Genomic DNA, 21,961 nt, shown 5'->3' on the forward strand with positions numbered 1-21,961 from the left:
TGAAGAGATCCTTTTTCATTTTTATTCTGTTATGGTGTCCACATTTTCTGTCCATAAAACGTAGCACAAAAACATTTCTTTAACATTTCTTTCAGGACAGTTTTTTAAAATAAACACTTCTAAGATTTTTGTTTACCCTTCCAAACAATTAGAAAACAGCTTATCTGCATCATAGAAGAACGCTCTTATTCAATGTGTAGGCATAATTTTGGTGTCCATAGGAATGCTTAGTAGAAATCATATCTGGACAGACCTCTAGTCTTACCATAAAGTTAATAGACAGTTCATTTAGGAATGTGCATACTTTGTATGAGTTGCATTTTTTTTAAATGACAGAATGCTAATATTTACTAAATAAAGTCTTAAATTTACTATGATGTTAACATCAATACTTAAGAAATGCTTATACAAAGCCTCAATTTTATTTTAATCAAGTTTATAATTGAATAGATATTTAAGCACGTAATACGTTAGAAGTTTTGATAAGTGGAATATTGAAATTAGTGGGCAGTGATTTTCTGCTGTTTTTTTCAATATGATATAAAGTGGTAGAAGGATAAAGTTGGAAATCTGAAATTTAATTAGGATAGCATTCACCCACGTGGCTCTATCAGTAGGTAAGTAAGTAAATGAACAATGATGTTACTATTCTCTTTGCCTCTGCTTTTCCTGGTGATAGGACGTAATGTCTGTTTCTGGAAACTCTTAAGACCCTGCTCAGGCCAAACGAAGCATGCTTTAGGGAGATAAGCATTAATATTAATCTTCTCTTCTAGGTTTTGATTTTGGTGTGCGTCAGAACGGTGAACGGGTTAATCACGTCAACCTCCCTCCTTGGGCACGTAACGATCCCCGTCTTTTTATCCTCATTCATCGACAGGCTCTAGAGTCTGACTACGTGTCCCAGAACATCTGTCAATGGATTGACTTGGTATTCGGGTATAAGCAAAAAGGGAAGGCTTCCGTTCAAGCCATCAATGTTTTTCATCCTGCTGTAAGTGGCTTTTTTAAAAATATGCATTTATGGGGGCGCCTGGGTGGCGCAGTCGGTTAAGCGTCCGACTTCAGCCAGGTCACGATCTCACGGTCCGTGAGTTCGAGCCCCGCGTCAGGCTCTGGGCTGATGGCTCGGAGCCTGGAGCCTGTTTCTGATTCTGTGTCTCCCTCCCTCTCTGCTCCTCCCCCGTTCATGCTCTGTCTCTCTCTGTCCCAAAAATAAATAAAAAATGTTGAAAAAAAAATTTTTTTTAAATAAAAAAAAAATATGCATTTATGTAAGGCAGAACCTGAATGAAGGGTTAGCTGTTAGGCTGTTTCTTTAAAATCAAAGAGAATTAGCAATAGCACTACACTTTTCAGGTTTTATATTTCGCCTCTTTAAAAATAACTAAGAAAAAAAAGACACTATCTATTGCGGGTTCCTCAGGACCGACCATCCCCAGGTTAAATGAGGCCTTAAAGACTCAGCGTATGGTCATACTAACAATTATTACAGTGATAGATACAAAACAAAATCAGCAAAAGGAAAAGATGTATAGGGCAAAGCTGGAGAAGACCAGGCACAGGTTCCCAAGAGTCTTCTCCCAGAAGATCACAAAGAACACACTGACCTCCTCCAGCAACACGTGTGCTGTTGTCTGCTGGGGAAGCTCATTAGCGACTCAGAGCCCAGTGTTTATATTGAGGGCTGGTCATGTAAGTACTCTCTCTCACACGTACTGAAATCCCAGACTCCCGGGAGGAAGGCAGGTGTTCAGTATAAGCACATCGTTTGTGCAAACAGTTGAGGCACAGTGAGCCCCTCCTATGAGTTAGGAAACGGCAGGAACTCTCCTGAAACCTGTGTTCCCTTTTAGCAGCCAAGGGCCAGCCTTACCGCGGGTCTTTGCAAGGAGAGCAGCTCAGGCCTGCCACGTTAACTCTTTCCTGCACACTATCCTACATGTGCATTCTCTTTTGAAATGGCATCATTTTTCCTTAATACAGAAACAATATTTGTGCCTCGTTAGAAAAATGTATAAAATACAGACTGCAAAAGGAAGATGTTTAAAAATCAACTTTGAAATCGCTATCCAGAGATAAATATCAAAACCACCTTCCAGACTTTTTTTATACATATATATCATTCCATTTATATTATACCACTGTTCCATAGGATGGCCATATAGCAATAATTTATTTAACCATCCCCTATTGTTAGATATTTAATTAGTATCTGTTTGCTATTAGAAATAATAATCCTGAGAAGCCCCTGGGTGGCTCAGTCAGTTAAGCGTCCAACTTCAGCTCAGGTCATGATCTCACAGTTAGTGAATTCGAGCCCCACGTCAGGCTCTGTGCTGACAGCTCAGAGCCTGGAGCCTGCTTCAGATTCTGTGTCTCCCTCTCTCTCTGCCTCTCTCTCTCTCTCTCTCTCTCTCATAAACATTAAAAATAATAATAATAAAAAGAATGACCATGCTTAGATAGGCACTTATAACAAGTATTTAATCCCTTGTGGTGGCAGTGGTGGTGAGTGTTGAAGATTATTTAGTTTCTGAAGAATCTTTGAAATTTTATTTTGGCATTTATAGAAACGTTATGTCTAGATATGTAATGAAATTGGCTATGCATGATTAAATGCTGAAAGCTACACTGTACACGTGGGTCTGCACAAAACATGACAGGTCTGTACCCAACTACTAACAGCTAAGAAGGCAATGCATGTTGCTCCCCATCCGACTCTCAGAGACAACAGCAGGAAGGAGAAAAGTGTAGCATTCTTTACAGTAAAGAGCCTGGAATTTTCACCACACTTGAACTACCTGCCAACATCGTACTTAACTTCATTTTTGCCTTTTCCTCGATATCACTTTAACGAATGATTTTTTTTTCCATAATTTAACATTATACACAGTCTTTTTTTCCCCAACACTGAGGAAGAAAGAACAGGATTGTGACAAATCCTGAATTTTTACTCCACTTCCAGTCTGATTATTGCCCGAACCCCCCTTTCTCTCCAGCTTCATGTCCTACAAACGGTGACAGCATGGAGGACACCACCCTCTCTACCATGTTTTAGTCAAAATGGGATACTTTGGCTTTGTTTCTCGTCCGGTCTTCTGCCTCCTGCAGAGGAGAGCAAGCGGTGCTCTGGCCTCCACTGACAGCCTCACCAAGATGGCCCAGGGAGGCCGAAGGGACATGGCGGCTCATCACAGCCTTCTCTCCGCCAACTTCTAGTCAGTTTCAGTGTGTGTGAAAACCTCCAAAGCAAACACAGGGACAGGAAATCAGGATTAAATTGATCCTCTCCAAGGTTGCATAAGGCATAGATGTGTTGCTCTTGAACTTACAGGACGGAAATCAAAAAAGACTTTGCTTGGGTTTCAATGATACTAGTGTTCAAAGTCCTGATTCTTCAGTCCAGGAAAACAGGAGGCATATAGACCTCAAAAATCCAGGCTCCTTACTAAGAGAAAATATGCCTCAATAGCTGAGATCCATAGACATCTCCAAGATGGCATATGTGAGTAAAGGGAATGAAAAATTCTTTCTCCACCCTTCAAGGTGCTTCCTGCTGGAGTAGGAACTAAATATACATGAGACAGCTTAACAGGAAAAAAAAAAAAATCCAAAGTTTACTTATGTGCACACAGAGGCTCAAAAATGAAATTAAGACCCAGGCAGGCAGTTTTTACACTTTTTAGACAAAGGGACAATAAATCTGTGAGGGATTAACAAAACAAAGAAAACCTAACTTTGGGAGCTTCAATTAGTAAGGATTTCTAAACAGAATTTGGGCTGGGGTAGTAGGTTAGTAAAAAGTAACAAGAGTTGTTTATGCAACCTTCTCCACTCTAAATTTCCCATCTCTGGTGATAAAGATGTCTCTTTACTTCCTGCTACTGGAGGAAGTTCTCAGGGGGACAGAGGAGGGTCTGGGTCTCCTTGCACAGCCGGTCTCTTAAGTAACTTTTATTTAAAATAATCAGTATGCCAAAGCAGCCCATCTTGGGGCAGCCTGCCCTTGGCCCCTACCTGAGTTAGCAACAGAAAACCATCCTGTGAAACCATCCATTGTGTCTTAGGAGAAGAGGAATCAAAACCTTTCTTTGAGCATATTAATGTCGAAGAACAAAAGAGTATTGGATATCACATAATTTCAGGCTGATACAAATGGCTTTGAACTTCTAGTCCTCATTTCTACAAATTGAGAAAATTGGGGCAGGGCGGGGTCCTCCACTTTTCTTCTGCCCCTGTGTTGCCATAAGCTGAAAGTTACGTTGTCTCCCTGAAATGATTTTGGCTGACCTCTTGACTCTAGTTTTCTGACCAATATCTGACAGGTGGTTACAGAAAAAATACATCCACTTGCTAATCTGCCTGTAGAAGCTATTATTTTGGATCAGCTTAATTGAACATCCTGGTTATATTTTCATGAGTCCTCACTAAGAGACAAGTCCAAAGAAAAACCTCATTTGGTTTTCTTTTTTTTTTTAATTGGGGCATAACTGACATGTAACATTATCTTAGATTCTGATGTACAACATAATGATTCGATATTTATATATATTGTGGAATGAGCACCACAGTCTCATGAACAACCATCGCCACGCATAGTTACAGAATTTTTTTTCTTGTGATGAAGACTTTTAAGATTTACTCTCTTAGCAGCTTTCAGATATGCAATACAGCGTTATTGACTATAGTCACCGTGCCGTGCATGACATCCCCAGGACTTATTTATTTCATAATTAGAAGTTTGTGTCTTTTGACCACCTTAACTCATTTCACCCCCACCTCCTCCTCCCCTTCACCTCTGACAACCACCGATCAGGTCTGTGTATCTATGAGCTCAGTTTTTTTGTTTTTTGCTTGTTCATTTGCTTGTTTAGATTTCACATATAATCGGTATCCTATGTATTTGGCTTTCTCTGGCTTATTTCACTTAGCATAATGCCCTCAAGGTCTATCCATGTTGTCACAAGATTTCATTCTTTTGTATGGCTGAATAATATTCCTGTGTGTGTGTGTATGTGTGTGTGTGTGTATCACATTTTCTTCATCCACTTATCCATCAATGGACACAACTTGTTTCCATGGCTTGGCTGTTATAAATAATGCCACATTGAACATGGGGGTGCAGCTAGCTCTTCAAATTAGTGTTTTTGTTTTCTTCGGGTAAATACCCAGAAGTGGAATTTCTAGATCACATGGTACTTCTATTTTTAATTTTTTGAGGAACCTCCATACTGTTTTCCATAATGGCTACACCAATTTACATTCCCATCAGCAATACACAAGGGTCCCTTTTCTGCACATCCTCACCCACCTTTGTTTCCTGTCTGTTTCATACTAGCGACAGGTGCGAGGTGATATATCATTGTGGTTTTGACTTGCATTTCCCTGACGATGAGTGACGTTGAGCACCTTTTCATGTGTCTGTTGGCCATCTGGACATCTTCTTTGGAAAAATATCTATTCAGATTTTCTGCCCATTTTTAAATCAGGTTCTTCGTTTTGTTTTTTGCTGTTGAGTTGTAGGAGTTCTTTGTATATTTTGGATATCAATCCCTTATTAGAGATATGATTTGCAAATATTTGCTCCTATTCAGTAGGCTGCCTTTTCATTTTGTTGATGATATCCTCTGCTATGCATATAAATGAAGTCTTACATTCTTTGATCTTAAATTAAAAATCAATTTTATAAACATACACAATTAGAACCCATCAATCCAGATACGTAATTTTATTCACTCATTCAGGAACACTGATTACTTCTCTTCTTATCTCATCAAGACCATTAATAATTACTAACTGATCAAACACAATTAAAAGCCATTTCCATTGAAATAGAGAAGAGTAAACTACTACCTGGAGAATAAAACAAGTTGTTTCCCCATTGGTGTCGTTGCCAATCTCACTCTGTATATACCACCTCTCGTTCCCTTTTACTCTTCAGACGTATTTCGGAATGGATGTGTCTGCAGTTGAAGACCCTGTTCAGAGGCGGGCCCTAGAAACCATGATAAAAACCTACGGCCAGACCCCTCGTCAGTTGTTCCAGTCGGCCCACGCGAGCAGACCCGGATCCAAGCTCAACATCGAAGGAGAGCTCCCTGCTGCCGTGGGGTTGTTAGTACAGTTTGCTTTCAGGGACACCCGAGAACAGGTCAAAGAAATTACCTACCCGGTATGTCATTTGAATTTTAATAGTATTTGGCAAAAACTGATCTGACTCCAGAGATATCAGGCCCTCTCCCCAACTCCACAGACACCCCAGTGAACAGGGCCTCAGCCTGTGAGCCAGCCAGCCAGTGAGCACAGGTGCACACCATTAACAGCTCCGCTGTGTTCGGAGTGAATGCTGTGTCAGTGACACGAGAGAGTGCTTTGGGGAGCTCCGCTCAGACAGCCGGCTCCCAGAGGGCTATTCCCAGGGAAAGCCTCACAAGGCAGGGGCATGACAGGCACCCGCACACCGGAGGAGGGGAACCGTCCAGGACTGGAGAATAGTCTGAGCGTGGGCGTGGCAGGGTCTTGGTTAATCATCTTCCACCAAAAGTACCAGAAGCGTGAACGTTTGGTTCACAATTAAAGCAGAACCTTACGTGTATCTTTGGCCCCACCAGACTGTGATGACGAAGTGTTGCCTCTTAAAGTGGAAAATAGGCATAAGTTTTCCTCTGAAATACAGAAGTAGAGCAAACAAGCCTGAAGAGAAAAATGGATTCTAACCCTCAGCTAAATTCCTCATTATCACAGCAGCATAAGATGGGAGGCTGTGAACTGTCAAACGTTGTAAAGGTTTGCAGCAGAAAGCAAAGAGGCGAGGGAAGGAGGTTGTGAGGGTCCTGGACGTGACGTAAAGCGGCGTGTCTCCAGCTACAATAAACCGTGACCCAGTGTAAGGATGGTCTTCACAGACCTTGTTTTGACAGTCACGTCTTAAAATAAGGTTACTTAAATCACTAAATGTAGAACACAAATAGAACGCATGGAAATTCTAGGGGCGCCTGGGCAGCTCAGTCGGTTAAGCGTCCTACTTCGGCTCAGGTCATGATCTCATGGTTCATGAGTTCAGACCCCACTTCGGGCTCTGTGCTGACAGCTCAGAGCCTGGAACCTGCTTCACATTCTGTGTCTCCCTCTCTCTCTGCCCCTCCCTGGCTTGCACGCACGTGTGCACACGCTCTCTCTCTCTCAAATATAAACAAACATTAAAAAAAAGAACACCTGGAAATTCTTTATACGCATAGCTCACATATATCACATGTGTGTGTTGAACACAAACAAAAGTGATACAACCAGTAAAATTCAAATTGAAAACATCAGTATGATGTTTTGCCAAAACCAGATCACCAAAGTTGTGTTTCATAGTTGAAAGCTGTGTTTTTTGTTTCATGTTTATTTGTCAACGTAACCCTTAGGACTTTGAAGCCTCACAAATCACTGTAATTATCATTACCAGGGTCTGTGTCTTTCAGTGGAATCCATTATTTTACCATGTCAAAATAATTTAATAGTACATCCCTGAAAAGAAATAAATGCGATTTCATCTACTAATACTTAGTGTTAATCAGCTGTTTGCAGTTGGTACATAGATCTGAGTCGTATATCCGCTTGCAGCGGGAACGTGGCACCCACCCGCCTCGTTCCCACTGAGGACCCACGTGTCCACCATTCTCTTCAGCTGGGACGGCCTGTCCCCGGACAACAGCCCCACTCTGCTCTCCCAGTTCTTTGCGGTGTTGCTCAGATGTCCCCTCCTCAGTTCCCTCATTCCGTATCTATGACAGTAACCCCCTCGTTCCCTGCTCTCTTCCCTTTCTCCATTGTTCTTCCTAGAGCTTCACCACCTGCCATATTGTCTGTGCGTCTGTCTGTTTCTCGTCTGCCCCTCGGCCCAGCTGGAACCCAGCTGCATGCGGACTGGGCCCCATCTGTACTTTCATCCCTGCATGTAGCAACAAGGAACACAGATTTCCATATGCTAAGCATAGAGCAGTAAAAAGTAGAATATAATTCTTGCCTACAAAGGGCTTATAATCAGGTTGCTTATTCTTTGTTTAGAATTTCAGTTAGAAGTCATTCTCTATTTACTACCTTTGACTTTTTCCTTTCTTCTTAGAGCCCCCTGTCGTGGATAAAAGGCTTGAAGTGGGGGGAGTATGTAGGCTCTCCAAGTGCTCCGGTACCTGTGGTCTGCTTCAGCCAGCCCCACGGAGAAAGATTTGGTTCTCTCCAGGCTCTGCCCACCAGAGCCATCTGTGGATTGTCCCAAAATTTCTGTCTGCTGATGACATACAGCAAAGAACAAGGTAAAAGAAAACATTCTCGGTACCTCTCTTATGAGATTTGACTGTTTCCAGCTCATCTGTGCTACTATTTTATTTCTCAGTCTTGAGTCCATAGTGAAAATCTTTCAAACGTGTGGTTATTTAGTGCAAAGTAGGAATTAAACATACCACCTGGCGGGGGTGGGGGGAGGCATTAAATGCAGTGCCATTTGAAATAAGAGGAGGAGTCAAAGCCAAGAACAAGTATCTTGTGGTTATGCTCACAAGATGAAAGCATCCGTTATAGAAATATATCTTTTGAGGCCCTTGAATCCCAGAAGAGACTAGCAAATTAGTACCTCAGAAGGTATAGTCATGAGATTCAAACAAACAAAACAAAACAAGGAAGTCATGATAGCCTTGAAAATAGGTCTTAAAAACAGGTATGCCTGGAAAGCAATTCTTGTCTCAGCCTCTGTGCTCTAACTCGCTAACAGCAACACATGGAAAAGGGCTGTAATTACGTCATGGTTAACGTAATTAACCACTTCGTTCACTATAAAAGAACTCTCCTTACTTACTAGGCACGGGCTTTGGGCACTAGCATGAATGCCTGGGGCGCTCATCTGTTCGTATCAGGCGTGTGCAGATTTACCTAAAAGCCAGCGCGTGGCCTAGATAGACGCCTGTTGACAGTCACAATGCTTGTGTTTAACATTATTTTTGATACACGGTGCTCCTGGGGGTCCGTGCAGCTGGCTTCCAGCACGTGCAGCACTGCGTTACGACAGAGGTCACTTAAGGAAATTAAGTCTGCTGGCTGGGCCACAGTTCTCTTAGACTTACTCTTGTCTGTATCATGGAATCAGTGATTGCCTTTATGCTTGTTTGTAATAAGAGGCTGCATATCATTTTATCTCAGTTTAGTGAATTAGTAGGGTAAGGCAAATCTGTTTAATCATACCTATTGTAATATCAGCAGTTTATTTTCACGAGTATGTTACAATTAGTTGTGAGGTGTGTTACAAGTTAATTTGCTGCTAATAATACTTAAAGTACCAAAGTGTGTGAATAATTTCCCTTGAAGAATTAATTAGAGTGGATTGAAGTTTGTCTCCGTTGAGCAGAAGAGAAAGGGCTAGTGTTACCGCTTAGCACGGTGAACTAAAATATGTCAAATATGGTCGTCAGTCCACCTTATTTGTGCCATTTCAACCAGAGCCCTTAGTGAGTGTGCCCTTAATAGCTGTGTTCATTCAGATTACGCTTTGTTTCCTTGTGAAACACGTCTGGGATTTGCTGGCATCTAGGTGCGTGCAGGGAACGCCACAGACCTGGCCACAGCCTCAGGAGGCACAGCGCCTTGAGTTTGTGTCCCAGCTCTGCTACTTAGCAGCTGTCTGACCTTGGCAAAATTACCTAAACCTTCTGAATCCTGGCTTTTGAGCCATAAAATGGGAATGACAGAAAGATTTACTTCACAGGTAATTTGCTGTAAGATTAAATGAGATAATGCAGGGAATGATGAGTACAGTGGCTGACTCCTTCTAAGTGCTTAGTAAATGTCCATCAGGCTGTAAGCGCCCTGGGCCCAGGGACCGTGTGCACTCACCGCTGCAACCGGCACGCAACAGCCCAGTGCTCCACAGCGGCCTTGTGGGAGTGAGGACTCAGCTTGCAGATGAGAGTTCGGTCATGTGCTAACAGCTGCGTGGTGTGGCGCACCCTTGCATCAAATAACTGTGTGGTTCTGCTAAGCTCTACATGCATAACACAATGTAACAACTAAACTGAGATCCTTTTGATGATCTTAAACCCAGGATAGGCCAATTACTTGTAAACTGTGCCTCAGAAGTGCCTGAGATGCTTTTTTTCAAAACATACTTGCCTGGGTCCCATTTGAGCCAACTGTATCAGTCTCTGGGGCTTGAGTCCAAGCCTGTGCATGCTGAAAAAGCCATTTTCTTACAAACTGCGATTTAAATTTCACTATTCTAATCGGTAAAGGAGAAGTTTATTTTTCTTTAAAAAAAAAAAAAGGTGGTGCCTCTTGTAAGTGCTGGAATGAGAAACTGGGAACGGTTATATTATGTATTTCATTCACTGAACACTTGGTTTACTGAGTACCCACTGCATGCCAGGCATTATGGTGGAATTTGAGAGGCCCTGAGACTCTGCGAATGTGGCTCCTTTCCCCAGCAGCTTATATGTAGAGCAGCTTATATTAAGTGAGTATATTCCAGTTCCTTTATTGCAAAACTGATGTCAACATTTGGTATTATAGTCGACAAAACAAAACCAATCTGTGAATTACATTTTCACTGTGCTGTTGATTCTTTCAACAAATATTTATTTGTTTTATTCCTCTATATGTGGGCTCATTATATAGGTGCTGCAATAAATAAAGCACATTGTCTCTCCGAAAGGGGCTTGAGCAATCCAGATTTCAGGCCAGTACCGGGTATGGCATTTATGCTGCATTACCTATATTCAGCCCACCAACAAGAATAGATTTTGAATAGTACTGAAAAGGGATTTCAGAATGTCCAAATCTTTATCCCCCAAAGACATAAAACTATGTTGTAAAAAAGAGAAAACAGAACCCTTTTAAATCAAAGTCTGCTATGCAAAGTCCTTGCACTTGACAGGATGGAATGAACCCTTCCTAGGACAGGTATTGCTTCTAAGGTAGCCATGTTCTCTTTCTAATATTGATAGTTAGTTGTCTATACTGATTCTTCAGCAGGTGGTATCTACAAAGTTATTTAAGTAGTATCTGGTTTATATTTATTTATTTTTTAAGTTTTTTTTTTTAATGCTTATTTATTTTTGAGAGAGAGGGAGACACAGAATCCAAAGCAGGCTCCAGGCTCTGAGCTGTCAGCACAGAGCACGAGGCAGGGCTCAAACTCACCAACTGTGAAATCATGACCTGAGCCATGACCTTAACCAACTGAGCCACCCAGGCGTCCCTAGTTTTTTGTTTTTTTGTTTTTTTTTTTTTAAGTCCAAGTGTCATAGAACATGAATAGTGTAAGCCTGACTATCATTGTTGTTTATAAAGATTCCTTAACAGATATTTTAGTACTAAATCAAATCCCAGCCAAAGCATCACAAGTGAAAAAAAAATAGAGTTCCGCTCTTAGAATCCCATTAGCATTAAAGGAATAAAACTAATTTAAATCGGTTCATCTTATGAATATAAAGGTGATTTGCACTGGAAAGATACTATGTTCTGCTATGTAAACTTCAGCTTTTAACCCGCCATTCTGGGGGGCTGCCGGTAACAGTGGAGGGGTGGCAACCGGATACTTTTCATTTCTCCTTCTCCAGGTGTGAGAAGCATGAACAGTACCGACATTCAGTGGTCAGCCATCCTGAGCTGGGGATATGCTGATAACATTTTAAGGTTGAAGAGCAAACAAAGTGAGCCTCCAATAAACTTTATACAAAGTTCTCAACAGTATCAGGTAAACTTTTTTATGAAGTACTTTATAATACTGATTAAACACAAAGCTTTAAAAGGGAGTCAGACCGGTAGCAGCTGGTCTTTAATATTCTGCAGTTAACCCAGCCCAGAAGCTGACGATGCTGGACTTTGCCTTGTTTCCAGCGCTCCGGTTTCCCAACCATTGCTGTCCTGACTCTGTCCCCAGCTTCTGTCTTCTCCCCAGTACCTCACAGAGACAGTGTTGTAATCACCGAGTCAGCGTCAGCTGTGGGAACAAAATCAGCATTGCTTCCTTCTCAGTGTTCGCTTGTCTTTTGTCACTGTGTCATTTTCTGTAGCCAGAGTGCCATCTTCTCTGCCTGGTTTTTGCAAAATAGACTGGGCGTTTAGACATCGCGATGGGGTAGAAGGAGCACTGGGCCCAGCGAAAGCCCTCTGATCCGGGTTAGTGTCCCAGCTTGGCTATTTCCTGTGTGGCCTTCGGCAACACCCTCACCTTTCCAAACTTGAGGTTCTTTCTTCCTCTTTGAAACTGGGGTAATGGGACTCCCCACTACTCTCTCATAAAGCTGTTGTAAAAATGTCTCCAATTGTATATATATTGTATATATACTGCATATGTACACACACATACGCACACACACAAACAGGCACACAATACTGCCACAACTTTTTCCCATAGAAAATTGTACGTTAAACCCTCTTTCTGTGACTTTCTTTCCGTGGGAAATTCTTTTGCCATTTTCTGACTTCCATTATCTACATAACACCTGGTGCCTGTTCATGTGTCCTAACATTTTCTCATTCCCTGGGCACGTGAGAATGGAGTACGCTGTTTTGTGGGGATTTTTGGCAGTGGAAGAAAGGAGAGCAGTGACTCCTTTGCTTAACCCTCAGAAAACCTGAAGAAAAGGTCATGACCTTTTGTTTCTGGTTACCAGTAAAGTAACAAAAGTAAGCGAAAGGACAATGAAAAACAACCTTATTAGAAATTTTAGTAAGCACTTGAGCATCACAAAATTAATTTCTATCACGTAAAGTTTGGCACACAAGCATATCATTAAAGACAAAAGAGTACTGTTGTAAACCCTTTTAGCAAAACAGGATCGTCCAGATTCTTTCAGAAAAATACTGTGTGATGAAGAACTTCCGGTCAAATGGCTACCTGGATGAGAGCGCCATATTTTATCTTCATCCTTAGAGACATATCGTTCCCTCAGCAGTTCCTTAGCTTGAGAAAATTCGTCCCGGATGTTCCCATCTGAGGACTCACGCTCCGATCTCACCTCCACGATCAGCGATCAGCGTCCTCATCATCAGAGATGGGAGTCCTGCCATCCCCTTGCCTTCACCTTCTGACTGATCTCAGAATCATGAAACATAGCCCCCTGTCAGTTTTCTTCTCTTTTCTATTATCAGTAGAACATGAAAAATTCTGAATTCCCAACTGTGTTCAATGAAAGCTAAAAGCAGACTACAGAAATGGTGTCTCCGGCCTTCCTTTATGTTTTCTTGAAAGATGACAACACTCTTTGGACAATGCAGTGAGAAGACCAAAGGATGACAATTCATTTCGCATCCTACATTATCCTTCCAGGAGATCCATCATTCTTCATTTTCTTGCTTGTTTTGTGTTAGCATCGTTGGGAATAATTGATGAAATAACTCCCACAGTGATGAAACAGCAAAGTGTTTTGAGCCAGAGGGAAGATGAAATTACTAAAACCCTGTAATTGTAACTTAGGTTTATAAAAGAGTTCAGCAGACCCATATGGTAATTGCAAGACAGTGAGTGTTATTCGATATATAAAAAATAAATACATTTTCTCTTTGTTCTTATGGAAGACTTCTAAGAAAGAAGTCATGAAATATTAACCCTTACAAATAGTTAGAACTATTTAAGAAAGAAATTAAAGAAATAAACTGGGATCCACTGGATGCTGATGTCTGGAAGGTTAAGGAGAGCCAGGGTGAAGAAAGTAGTGAACATTTGAGCACATGTATACAGGTCCAGGGGAAGAAGCCAGCAAAAGACAGCTTGAAATTCAGAGAGAGTACAGACAAAGGTTCTGCGGAACACTGGGTGGGGGTGGGGCTGGCCTTAAAAGCGAGGGGCTTTCTCCTCTAAATCAGGAGAAGCCCCGAGACACTTGAGGCGCGAGGGAGGGGAGAGGATGGGATGTGTGGCCGATGACCTCTGTCTTCTCAGCACAGTGCAGTGTGAGGGGACGTGGGCTGTGGGGCAGGTGGGACTACAGAAGGGACGCAGGGGAGCAGAGCCACTGGGGACGGGGGGGTCAGCTGGTGCCCGGAGCCAGAGGAAGACTCAGTAGGCAGAGAGTTGAGTGGCCTTGAACAGGGTCTCCCTGGTTGGGACTGAAGGGTTTACAGCCCCAAAGGAATAATCCGAGATTTTCTTCCCCACCTCTATCTTTCCTTCTCCTCCTATTTAAGAGTCTTTAGAACTGTGAGAAGCAATACCTCTATCTGAATGTACCCCATTTCCCCACTAGAAGCAGAAAAAGGAAAAAAAAGGAAAAATCAGGTAAATGTGTAAAACTGCACACAGGCACACATCACACACACATTCAGCCTGGATCATTTTATTTAAACTTCTGAGGAACAGACAACTGTGTGTGTGTGTGTGTGTGTGTGTGTGTGCGCACATCATCATAGATGATGATCTACTGTGATACTCAGAAATAGCCTTTAGACATCTGGCTTAAAGTTACAGAATACTCTGTTATTATATCTTGCCCTTCTTTAATCACTTCAAGTAAAATGTTCATTAAATGTTGTGGTTATGTATATTTTAAATAATTGTCAGAGAAGTAGAAACATTTCTCCTGCCTTTTAAACACGCTGATCCTTGGTTTGTCCCCTTTCAAAGGTGACTAGTTGTGCCTGGGTACCTGACAGCTGCCAGCTGTTTACTGGGAGCAAATGCGGTGTCATCACAGCCTACGCAAACAGGCTCACCAGCAGCACGGTAGGCCTGGGGCTCACGTCGCGGCTAGTTTGGGATTTTGCTGTTCGTGAGGGGAAAAAAATGCTTATGAAGTATAATTTGTTTGTAGAAGATTAACTGGAAATGTTTGCACTCTAATCTTTTGTTCTTTAGTCTTTTCTTCACACAAGCTCTTAAAATATAAAAGGTCATGTATCTGACTCTTCAGGTTTATTAGGATCACGAAAATTTCTGAAAATGATTATAAAGATCTTATTTTTGGTGTCACAGACAGATGGCATTTTGAGTCATGATCTCTTTTGTGATGATACTTCTTCATGACATTGTGATGCTCGTTTGCGTGTATTCTCGGTGTCGACCTGAACGTCTAGGAGTATACCACAGGATTCTGTAAAATTTGGAAACCTAGAACGTCTAATATTTAACCTACTTACAGCCTCTGGACTGCAGCAAAATCCAAATAGCCCATTTTGATTTCTAACACTTTCTGAAAGAAATTTATTTTAGCCATTTGCTGAATTTCCGGGATTTGAAAATTAAATTATAAAGCAGTCCAGTGAAGAAAAGACATATTACGCAATACTTATTTTTAATTTACTGTTGTTCTTTCTTGAGTCAACTCTCTGTGGTGCTGTTGAGGGTAAGTAGCAAGTTTAGGGTAATAACTCAGTAATTATTTTATTCTAGAACTTTCTTGTTTCTTGTGCTTTCCGCCCCACTCCCACCCCATTGCAGTTTTCTTTCTTAGATTATTAAATATGTTTTACTGGGTAAACTGGTCTTGCTAGCATGGGGTGATGCTAGGTTCCTCTTACTTCTCTGTCCAAGTTTATTCCCTTTGAAACTCTTATTAAGGTTTTTTGCCATGATTCTTGGGGTATAAATATGACCATAATAGTGTTTCTGTCTTTTAGCCCAAGGGACCATTAAAATGCTTGAAGCAGGTATAATTTGATCTAACCAGTATTGTAGGAAGCCCACTGTGCACCTACCAGGAGCAACACTGGGGCGTATGAGCCTGAGGCAGGTGTGTCCAGCCCAGAGGCCACTGTCGTGGTGCAGGTGGGCCATGGGGGTGGCTCTTCACAAGAGATGGGCATGTGCGGGTTCTCACAGGAGAGTGAGGTATGTGCCCCAAGAACAGTTTGCACCCAGGCTGGAAGGACACCAGAGAGGGGCCGGATGTCAGAAAACCTGACAAGTTACACTTGAGCTGGATCGGAAAGGATCAGTTTCCTAAGTAGAGAAAAGAGGAAAGAGTGTTTCAGGCACAGGAAACCAGCAACATGGCAAGAAAAGAATGGTGACTTGGGGGGTGGAAAATACTTGTATGTGTAGTTTAGCGTCTGAAAGTCTGGGAGGAGAAGTCAGAGCCGGGGAGAAGGGGCCTGGGGTAAGTTCTTTTATACCAGAACAGAAAGAATGATGAGGAAGCAAGCAGAGAAGCATCTGAGCTCTGGGAATGTCTCCTGTTCGCTCCCAAAGGCCTACAGTGGATGTCAATTTATATCATCTCTAATATTGACTGCTGACAGCACGTGTGTCTTCAAAGCTCACCCTTCGGTTTCCTTCTCCTCCAAACATATTCGGAGCCCCGCCGCTACAGCAGTTGCGTGCTTGCACACTCAGATGACTTTGCACCATGACTCCTGTTTAGAAACTAGCTTCCTCTACTCTTTTTACTTTTCCTTTTGTTTTTGCCAACCCTTTGAACAGCCTGTGCTTGGTTCTTCCTTCCATTCTTACTATCCTTTAAGGTCTTTTTTTTTTTTTTTTAATGTTTATTCTTGAGAGAGAAAGAGAGAGCACACACGCACGCATGAGCAGAGGAGGGGCAGAGAGAGAGGGAGACACAGAATCCGAAGCAGGCTCCAGGCTCTGAGCTGCCGGCACAGAGCCCGACGCGGGGCTCGAACTCACGAATTGGGAGATCGTGACCTGAGTTGAAGTTGGACGCTTAACCGACTGAGCCACCCAGGCGCCCCACTATCCTTTAAAATCTTAATTGTATACTAACACAACGTGTAGTGCAGATTAAAAGATGAAATTGTCAGTACAGGAGTAATTGTGCACAGCATAGCTTTGAATGTAGCAGATGGGAGTCCTCGCTGTCACAGTGTGAATACAGAAAGACGTGCTTCTTTTGCTTTTGAAGTCACTAGAAGCTTGGGAAATCTTATGTTGCTTACACTTCCATAGTTATATATTTACCTGTAAGTAGATTTTTCAGCTTTACTTACAAGGGTTTTCTTTTTCTCCCAAGGATACTAGTATTAAGTAATCAAGTCATGAGATTAACAGTTACTATTTAAACCATGTCCAAAAATGCATGTTAGCTATGTGGTTTTAGCACTGTTTTTTTTTGAGGGGAGGTAACATGGGTTTTTGTCGATGTTGTTGCTGCTTTTCCTCAGGGACCCCCTCACCATTTTGGCACCCCCGAAAGCTGCATCGTGACCAGGTGCCTGTGTGGTTAGCAGGAGACGCCTTGTATCTCCAGTTTCTGTTCTCCCAACCCACTGACTGCCGGGGTTCTACAAGTATTTATGTTCTCATGGGAGGTAGCTTTAACACCGACAAAGACAGGCTCCCCGAGGGCCATGCAGGGTGTGACCAAAATAGTTGTTAGGAAATATTTTCAAGAGGGTCTTATGAAATACATTCCTTACCTAGTGAAGCATATCTAACCGAACCACATAAGCCTTGTAAGTTTCTGTTGATTCTCCCAAGATAGTCTTCTAAAATGTATTCCACGTAAGGGTGCATGAGTTGACTTGTTAGAAGGAATTATCTATAAGCTGTTTATAGATTAGAGAAGAATGCTAAAAGTGATAACTGATTTTAAAATAATTGCTCTTGAGTCCGTTTTTTCACTAATTAACTAGTATGGCCACATGATCATCATGTAAGTGAACACCTGTATTTCTGTTCTCTAAATCAGTGGTGGCAGGAGAATAAATATGAGGTTTATCCGAGATAGTATTATGCCATTCAAGAGAAATTTTTAAATGAAGTAGGCCATGATTCCTGTTCTGCTCATGGAAATTATTTTCTGGCCTGTTAGGGAATCATCTAGTAACACTAACTCTTACAGTCATTTTAAAGTGTAAAATCTGTAAAATTATCAAAAACCACTATAGGGGTCCTATGCTGTGTTTACCCCATAAATATTATTCATGATCATGGGGTAAACACACACACACACACACACACACACACACACACGCATGTGTGTGCAATGAAACCATCCAAGAGCTAACACATTATCATAAAACTCCCAAGCCAGAGATGTAAATAAGCAGGGGGGAGCTCTGGCCTTGAGGGCATTGTCAATTCTGGAGTATTGACCCTGTTGTTGGACGCTTTTGTGAGAGGAATCAATAACAATACCCAGGGACTGAGCAAGCTGGGGAGTCCCACAGAGGCCCTTCTCCAAAGGCTGGTCCCTGAAGGGCTGCCCCCTAAGAGTGAGGATGAGTCCCATGGGACCACCTTTCGTGTGGCATTACAGCCTGGGTCACAATTCCCTGGGGTGTCCAGATCTCAAGACTTGACTTTGGCTAAGGTGTCTGTAGACTGGTAGGATGGTCCAGGTCGTTCATTCTCTTCCACAGGTAGAGGAGCTCCTCCAACTGATTTTTTAAAATGTAGTCACAGATACATAAAACCAGGAACACAAATTTACAAGTAAGAACATGAATACGTGAAAAAGTTAAAGTTGGTTATAATAAGAGAAATGCAATTCAAAGCAACCTTGATTGTTATAAAGGTTGGGAAATGTTCAGAGACCTGGAATGAGCAGTGAGTCACAGACTCGTGCTGCAGAGCCCAGGCAGAACAAGAAGGGGCCCGGGCCTTTCCGGACAGGGCATCCCTCGGGCCCAACTAGCCTGAAGCATGGTCTGGAAGGGCTCTGGGTACATCCCTTTGGCCCTGCAGACTCCTGGCCCTGTGGGAAGGGTCCCAGTTAGAGAGAGACGGGGGAGCTCAGACCCAGGACTTCGGCCCTTGTGGAAATCACGTCTCGTCTCTGTGACTGTCTGTGATTGTGTTCGGTTGAAGGTCATGTGTCCCAGCTGAGCAGAAGCCCCTGCCACACAGTTGAAGTGGGTCATTCCAAGAAAGAATGTGGGCCTAGTATTGCCTGGGCACTTGATTCTTTAAGAGTAAAATATGTATTTTATGTGCATAAAACACTGGACTACATAGCACTTACAATAGATGAGCAACAGCTAATATATCAACACAGATATGTTTCAAAAACAATGGTGAACAAAAAGGCAAGATGCAAAAGATACCTAAAGAATAATAACACATACTTAAAGTTTATCAACATGAAAACCAAACACCATGTTGTTTACGGTTATGGTAACATATGGTAGAACATATGGGAAATGTGGGAAACATAAATACAAAATTCAGGACGCTGGTAACTTCTGATGAGAGAGAAAATAAGACAGAACAGTATACAAACTATGCAATGTTTCATTTTTTTCCATGTTTAAAAAATAAACTGATCAGATAAAATATTAAGATTAGTTTACCTGAGTGGCCAGTTAAATAGCTTTCTATTATACTTATCTTTCTACTTCTCTATATCCTTTGAAGTAAAATATTGAAATAATTTATGACAATAAACAGCTTAGTCTAATGAAAGCAAGAGTCAAACCTAGCAAAGACATCTGGCATCTGTGAGCCAACACAGACCTTGGAACATCAGTTTGCAGTCTTTCAAGTAGAAGACCAATCTGTAACTACGGACAAGTAATGGTATGGGAGCACATCACCGCTGGTGACCTCGTGAATTGGTACAATGCTTTTGGAAAGTACACTGTCAAAAACTAAAAATGCTCAAGTCAATTAAGACATTCTCACTGTATAAAATATTATAACACCATTAAAAGTCATTTCGAAGACAATCAAAAATGCAAAATGCTTACAGGAGAATTTAAACTACAAACTTTAAAATTATTTGTACGGCAATAATCGTACCTACAAAAATACATGAGTATTTGGACAAAGACCAGACAAGAAGACAAAAAATGAAAAGCATATTCATGAAATTATGGGCAATTAAAACTTTGATAATGTTTAATTAGTTTTACTCTTTAGGACAAAGTTGAACTGAAATGGATTGAAAAATGATATGCTTGAGGGGCGCCTGGGTGGCTCAGTCGGTTAAGCATCTGTCTCTTGATTTGAGCTCAGGTCATGATCTCACAGTTCAAGGAATCGAGCCCTGTGTCAGGCTCTGCACTGGCAGCATGGAGCCTACTTGGGATTCTCTCTCTGTCTCTCTGTCTCTCTCTCTCTCTCTCCCCCTTCCCTGTGCATTTTCTCTCTCTCTCTCTCAGAATAAATAAACATTAAAAAAAAGAAAAATGATATGCTTGAAAGTTTGAGTCACTTCAGTTTTTTATTTTTGAGATACAGTACTAGGGAAACTTTTGTCATGGTTTTTATCTTATACTTTACTGAATTTCTTAAATTTCAGCCTTCAGAGATAGAAATGGAGTCCCAGATACATCTCTATGGGCACACGGAAGAGATAACCAGCTTATTTGTTTGCAAACCCTACAGTATAATGATAAGTGTGAGCAGAGATGGCACCTGCATCATATGGGATTTAAACAGGTACAGAAGGAGGGCTGTAACTCCAACGCAGCTGTTTTTAATGTTTCAGTTCTTACTGTGTGAAACAGATGCACTATAATAATGTCTTTACCAGAGTGCCTGGGTGGCTCAGTCGGTTAAGCCTCCAACTTTGGCTCAGGTCATGATCTCACAGTTTGTGGGCTTGAGCCCTGCATGGGGCTCTGTGCTGACAGCGGGAGCCTGGAGCCTGCTTCAGATTCTGTCTCCCTCTCTCTCTCTGCCCCTCCCCCACTTGCTCTCTGTCTCTGTCTCTCAAAAATAAATAAACTTTAAAAAAAATTTAATAATATCTTTACATTATAATAATTTTTTTAATATATGAAATTTATTGTCAAATTGGTTTCCATACAATACCCAGTGCTCATCCCAAAAGATGCCCTCCTCAATGCCCATCACCCACCTTCCCCTCCCTCCCACCCCCCATCAACCCTCAGTTTGTTCTCAGTTTTTAAGAGTCTCTTATGCTTTGGCTGTCTCCCACTCTAACCTCTTTTACATTATAATAATTTTAAACACGAAATACAACCTTTACTTTATAATCTAATTGAAATCAAACAATCAGTTAAGAACAAAGTTAGGAATGCCTTCTGAGTAAAAGGTCCTTATACTGAGGAAAGGAATTATACAAGTAAGAGAATATAATTATATTTAATGATCATATGCAAATTTACATCTTTGTCTTTCAGGTTGTGCTATGTACAAAGCCTGGCAGGACACAAAAGCCCTGTCACAGCTGTCTCTGCCAGTGAAACCACAGGTGACATTGCCACTGTATGTGACTCAGGTGAGTGAGCCCTGAAACCAGAGCCCAGAGGTCGTTGTGCTAACAGCATTCAGCTAGTTCCTTCCATCGTAGGTGAAACTGTTGGATTACATCTCTCAGGTCCCTGCCAGATCCAAATACTTTGGTAATAGCATATGTGTGTATTAAAATACAGTGAGGTCCAAGAGTGAGCTCATCAGTTTAGGCACCAATTTATGCAAAAGTTAGTATTATCATAGTTTAAGTCTGTTTCTGATATATGTAAGATTGCATTTGAGCACATGTGTTAAGCATATTATTATTACGTAAATTATTCTGAATTTTCTTCGCTTTTGTTTTCCTATCCTTTTTTGGCTTCTGCTTTTTAACTACTAATAACTTCACTACCTTCCTCCTAAGTGCAAAGCATCAGCCAGTGATCAGTTTTGAATATATTTCTTCCAGTTCCTGAGAACAATATTATAGAATAACAAACGGAGGCATAATTTGCCTTAAAATTTGCATGACAAAGTTAGATCTCCTAATCAGAGGTCTTATTTTTAGTTTTGGTTTTTTTCAAGTATACATGTTGTAAAACTTGAGGAAAGAACAGTTGGAAAATTCATAAATTTTCTGTTTGCAGATCTTAACATTGAAAGGATCCTTTGACAAACTGTCTTTTTCTGCCCACTCAGTGTAGAGGATCTTTGACATATCTGTAGTGGGTGATCCTCTATCCTTTGCTTGCATGTTGTATATTGTTTGTTTCTTTCTCTTTTCTTTATTTTATTTATTTGGAGAGAAAGGGAGTGTCTGAGAGGAGGAGGGGCAGAGAGAGAGGGAGAGAATCCCAAGCAGGCTCTGCACTGTCAGTGTGGAGCCCA

At 41.6% G+C, this 21,961-nt stretch overlaps 1 protein-coding gene across 6 annotated transcripts in view; it reads left to right on the top strand.

Annotated features, from left to right (window-relative positions):
• The window catches only part of LYST (lysosomal trafficking regulator), a 194,911-nt gene that overhangs the window by 164,924 nt on the left and 8,026 nt on the right, over positions 1-21,961 (top strand). For all 6 annotated transcript variants that reach the window (XM_040464863.1, XM_040464864.1, XM_040464865.1 and 3 more), the window contains 7 exons: positions 777-994; positions 5,945-6,175; positions 8,114-8,303; positions 11,595-11,731; positions 14,603-14,701; positions 20,175-20,314; positions 21,022-21,119. In XM_040464863.1, the coding sequence (XP_040320797.1) occupies positions 777-994; positions 5,945-6,175; positions 8,114-8,303; positions 11,595-11,731; positions 14,603-14,701; positions 20,175-20,314; positions 21,022-21,119 (1,113 nt within the window). The remainder of the gene's footprint in view (positions 1-776; positions 995-5,944; positions 6,176-8,113; positions 8,304-11,594; positions 11,732-14,602; positions 14,702-20,174; positions 20,315-21,021; positions 21,120-21,961) is intronic.

This window comes from Herpailurus yagouaroundi, unplaced genomic scaffold (assembly GCF_014898765.1).
Source record: "Herpailurus yagouaroundi ecotype Mexico unplaced genomic scaffold, PumYag 530, whole genome shotgun sequence".
In the NCBI taxonomy this organism is placed as follows: domain Eukaryota; kingdom Metazoa; phylum Chordata; class Mammalia; order Carnivora; family Felidae; genus Herpailurus; species Herpailurus yagouaroundi.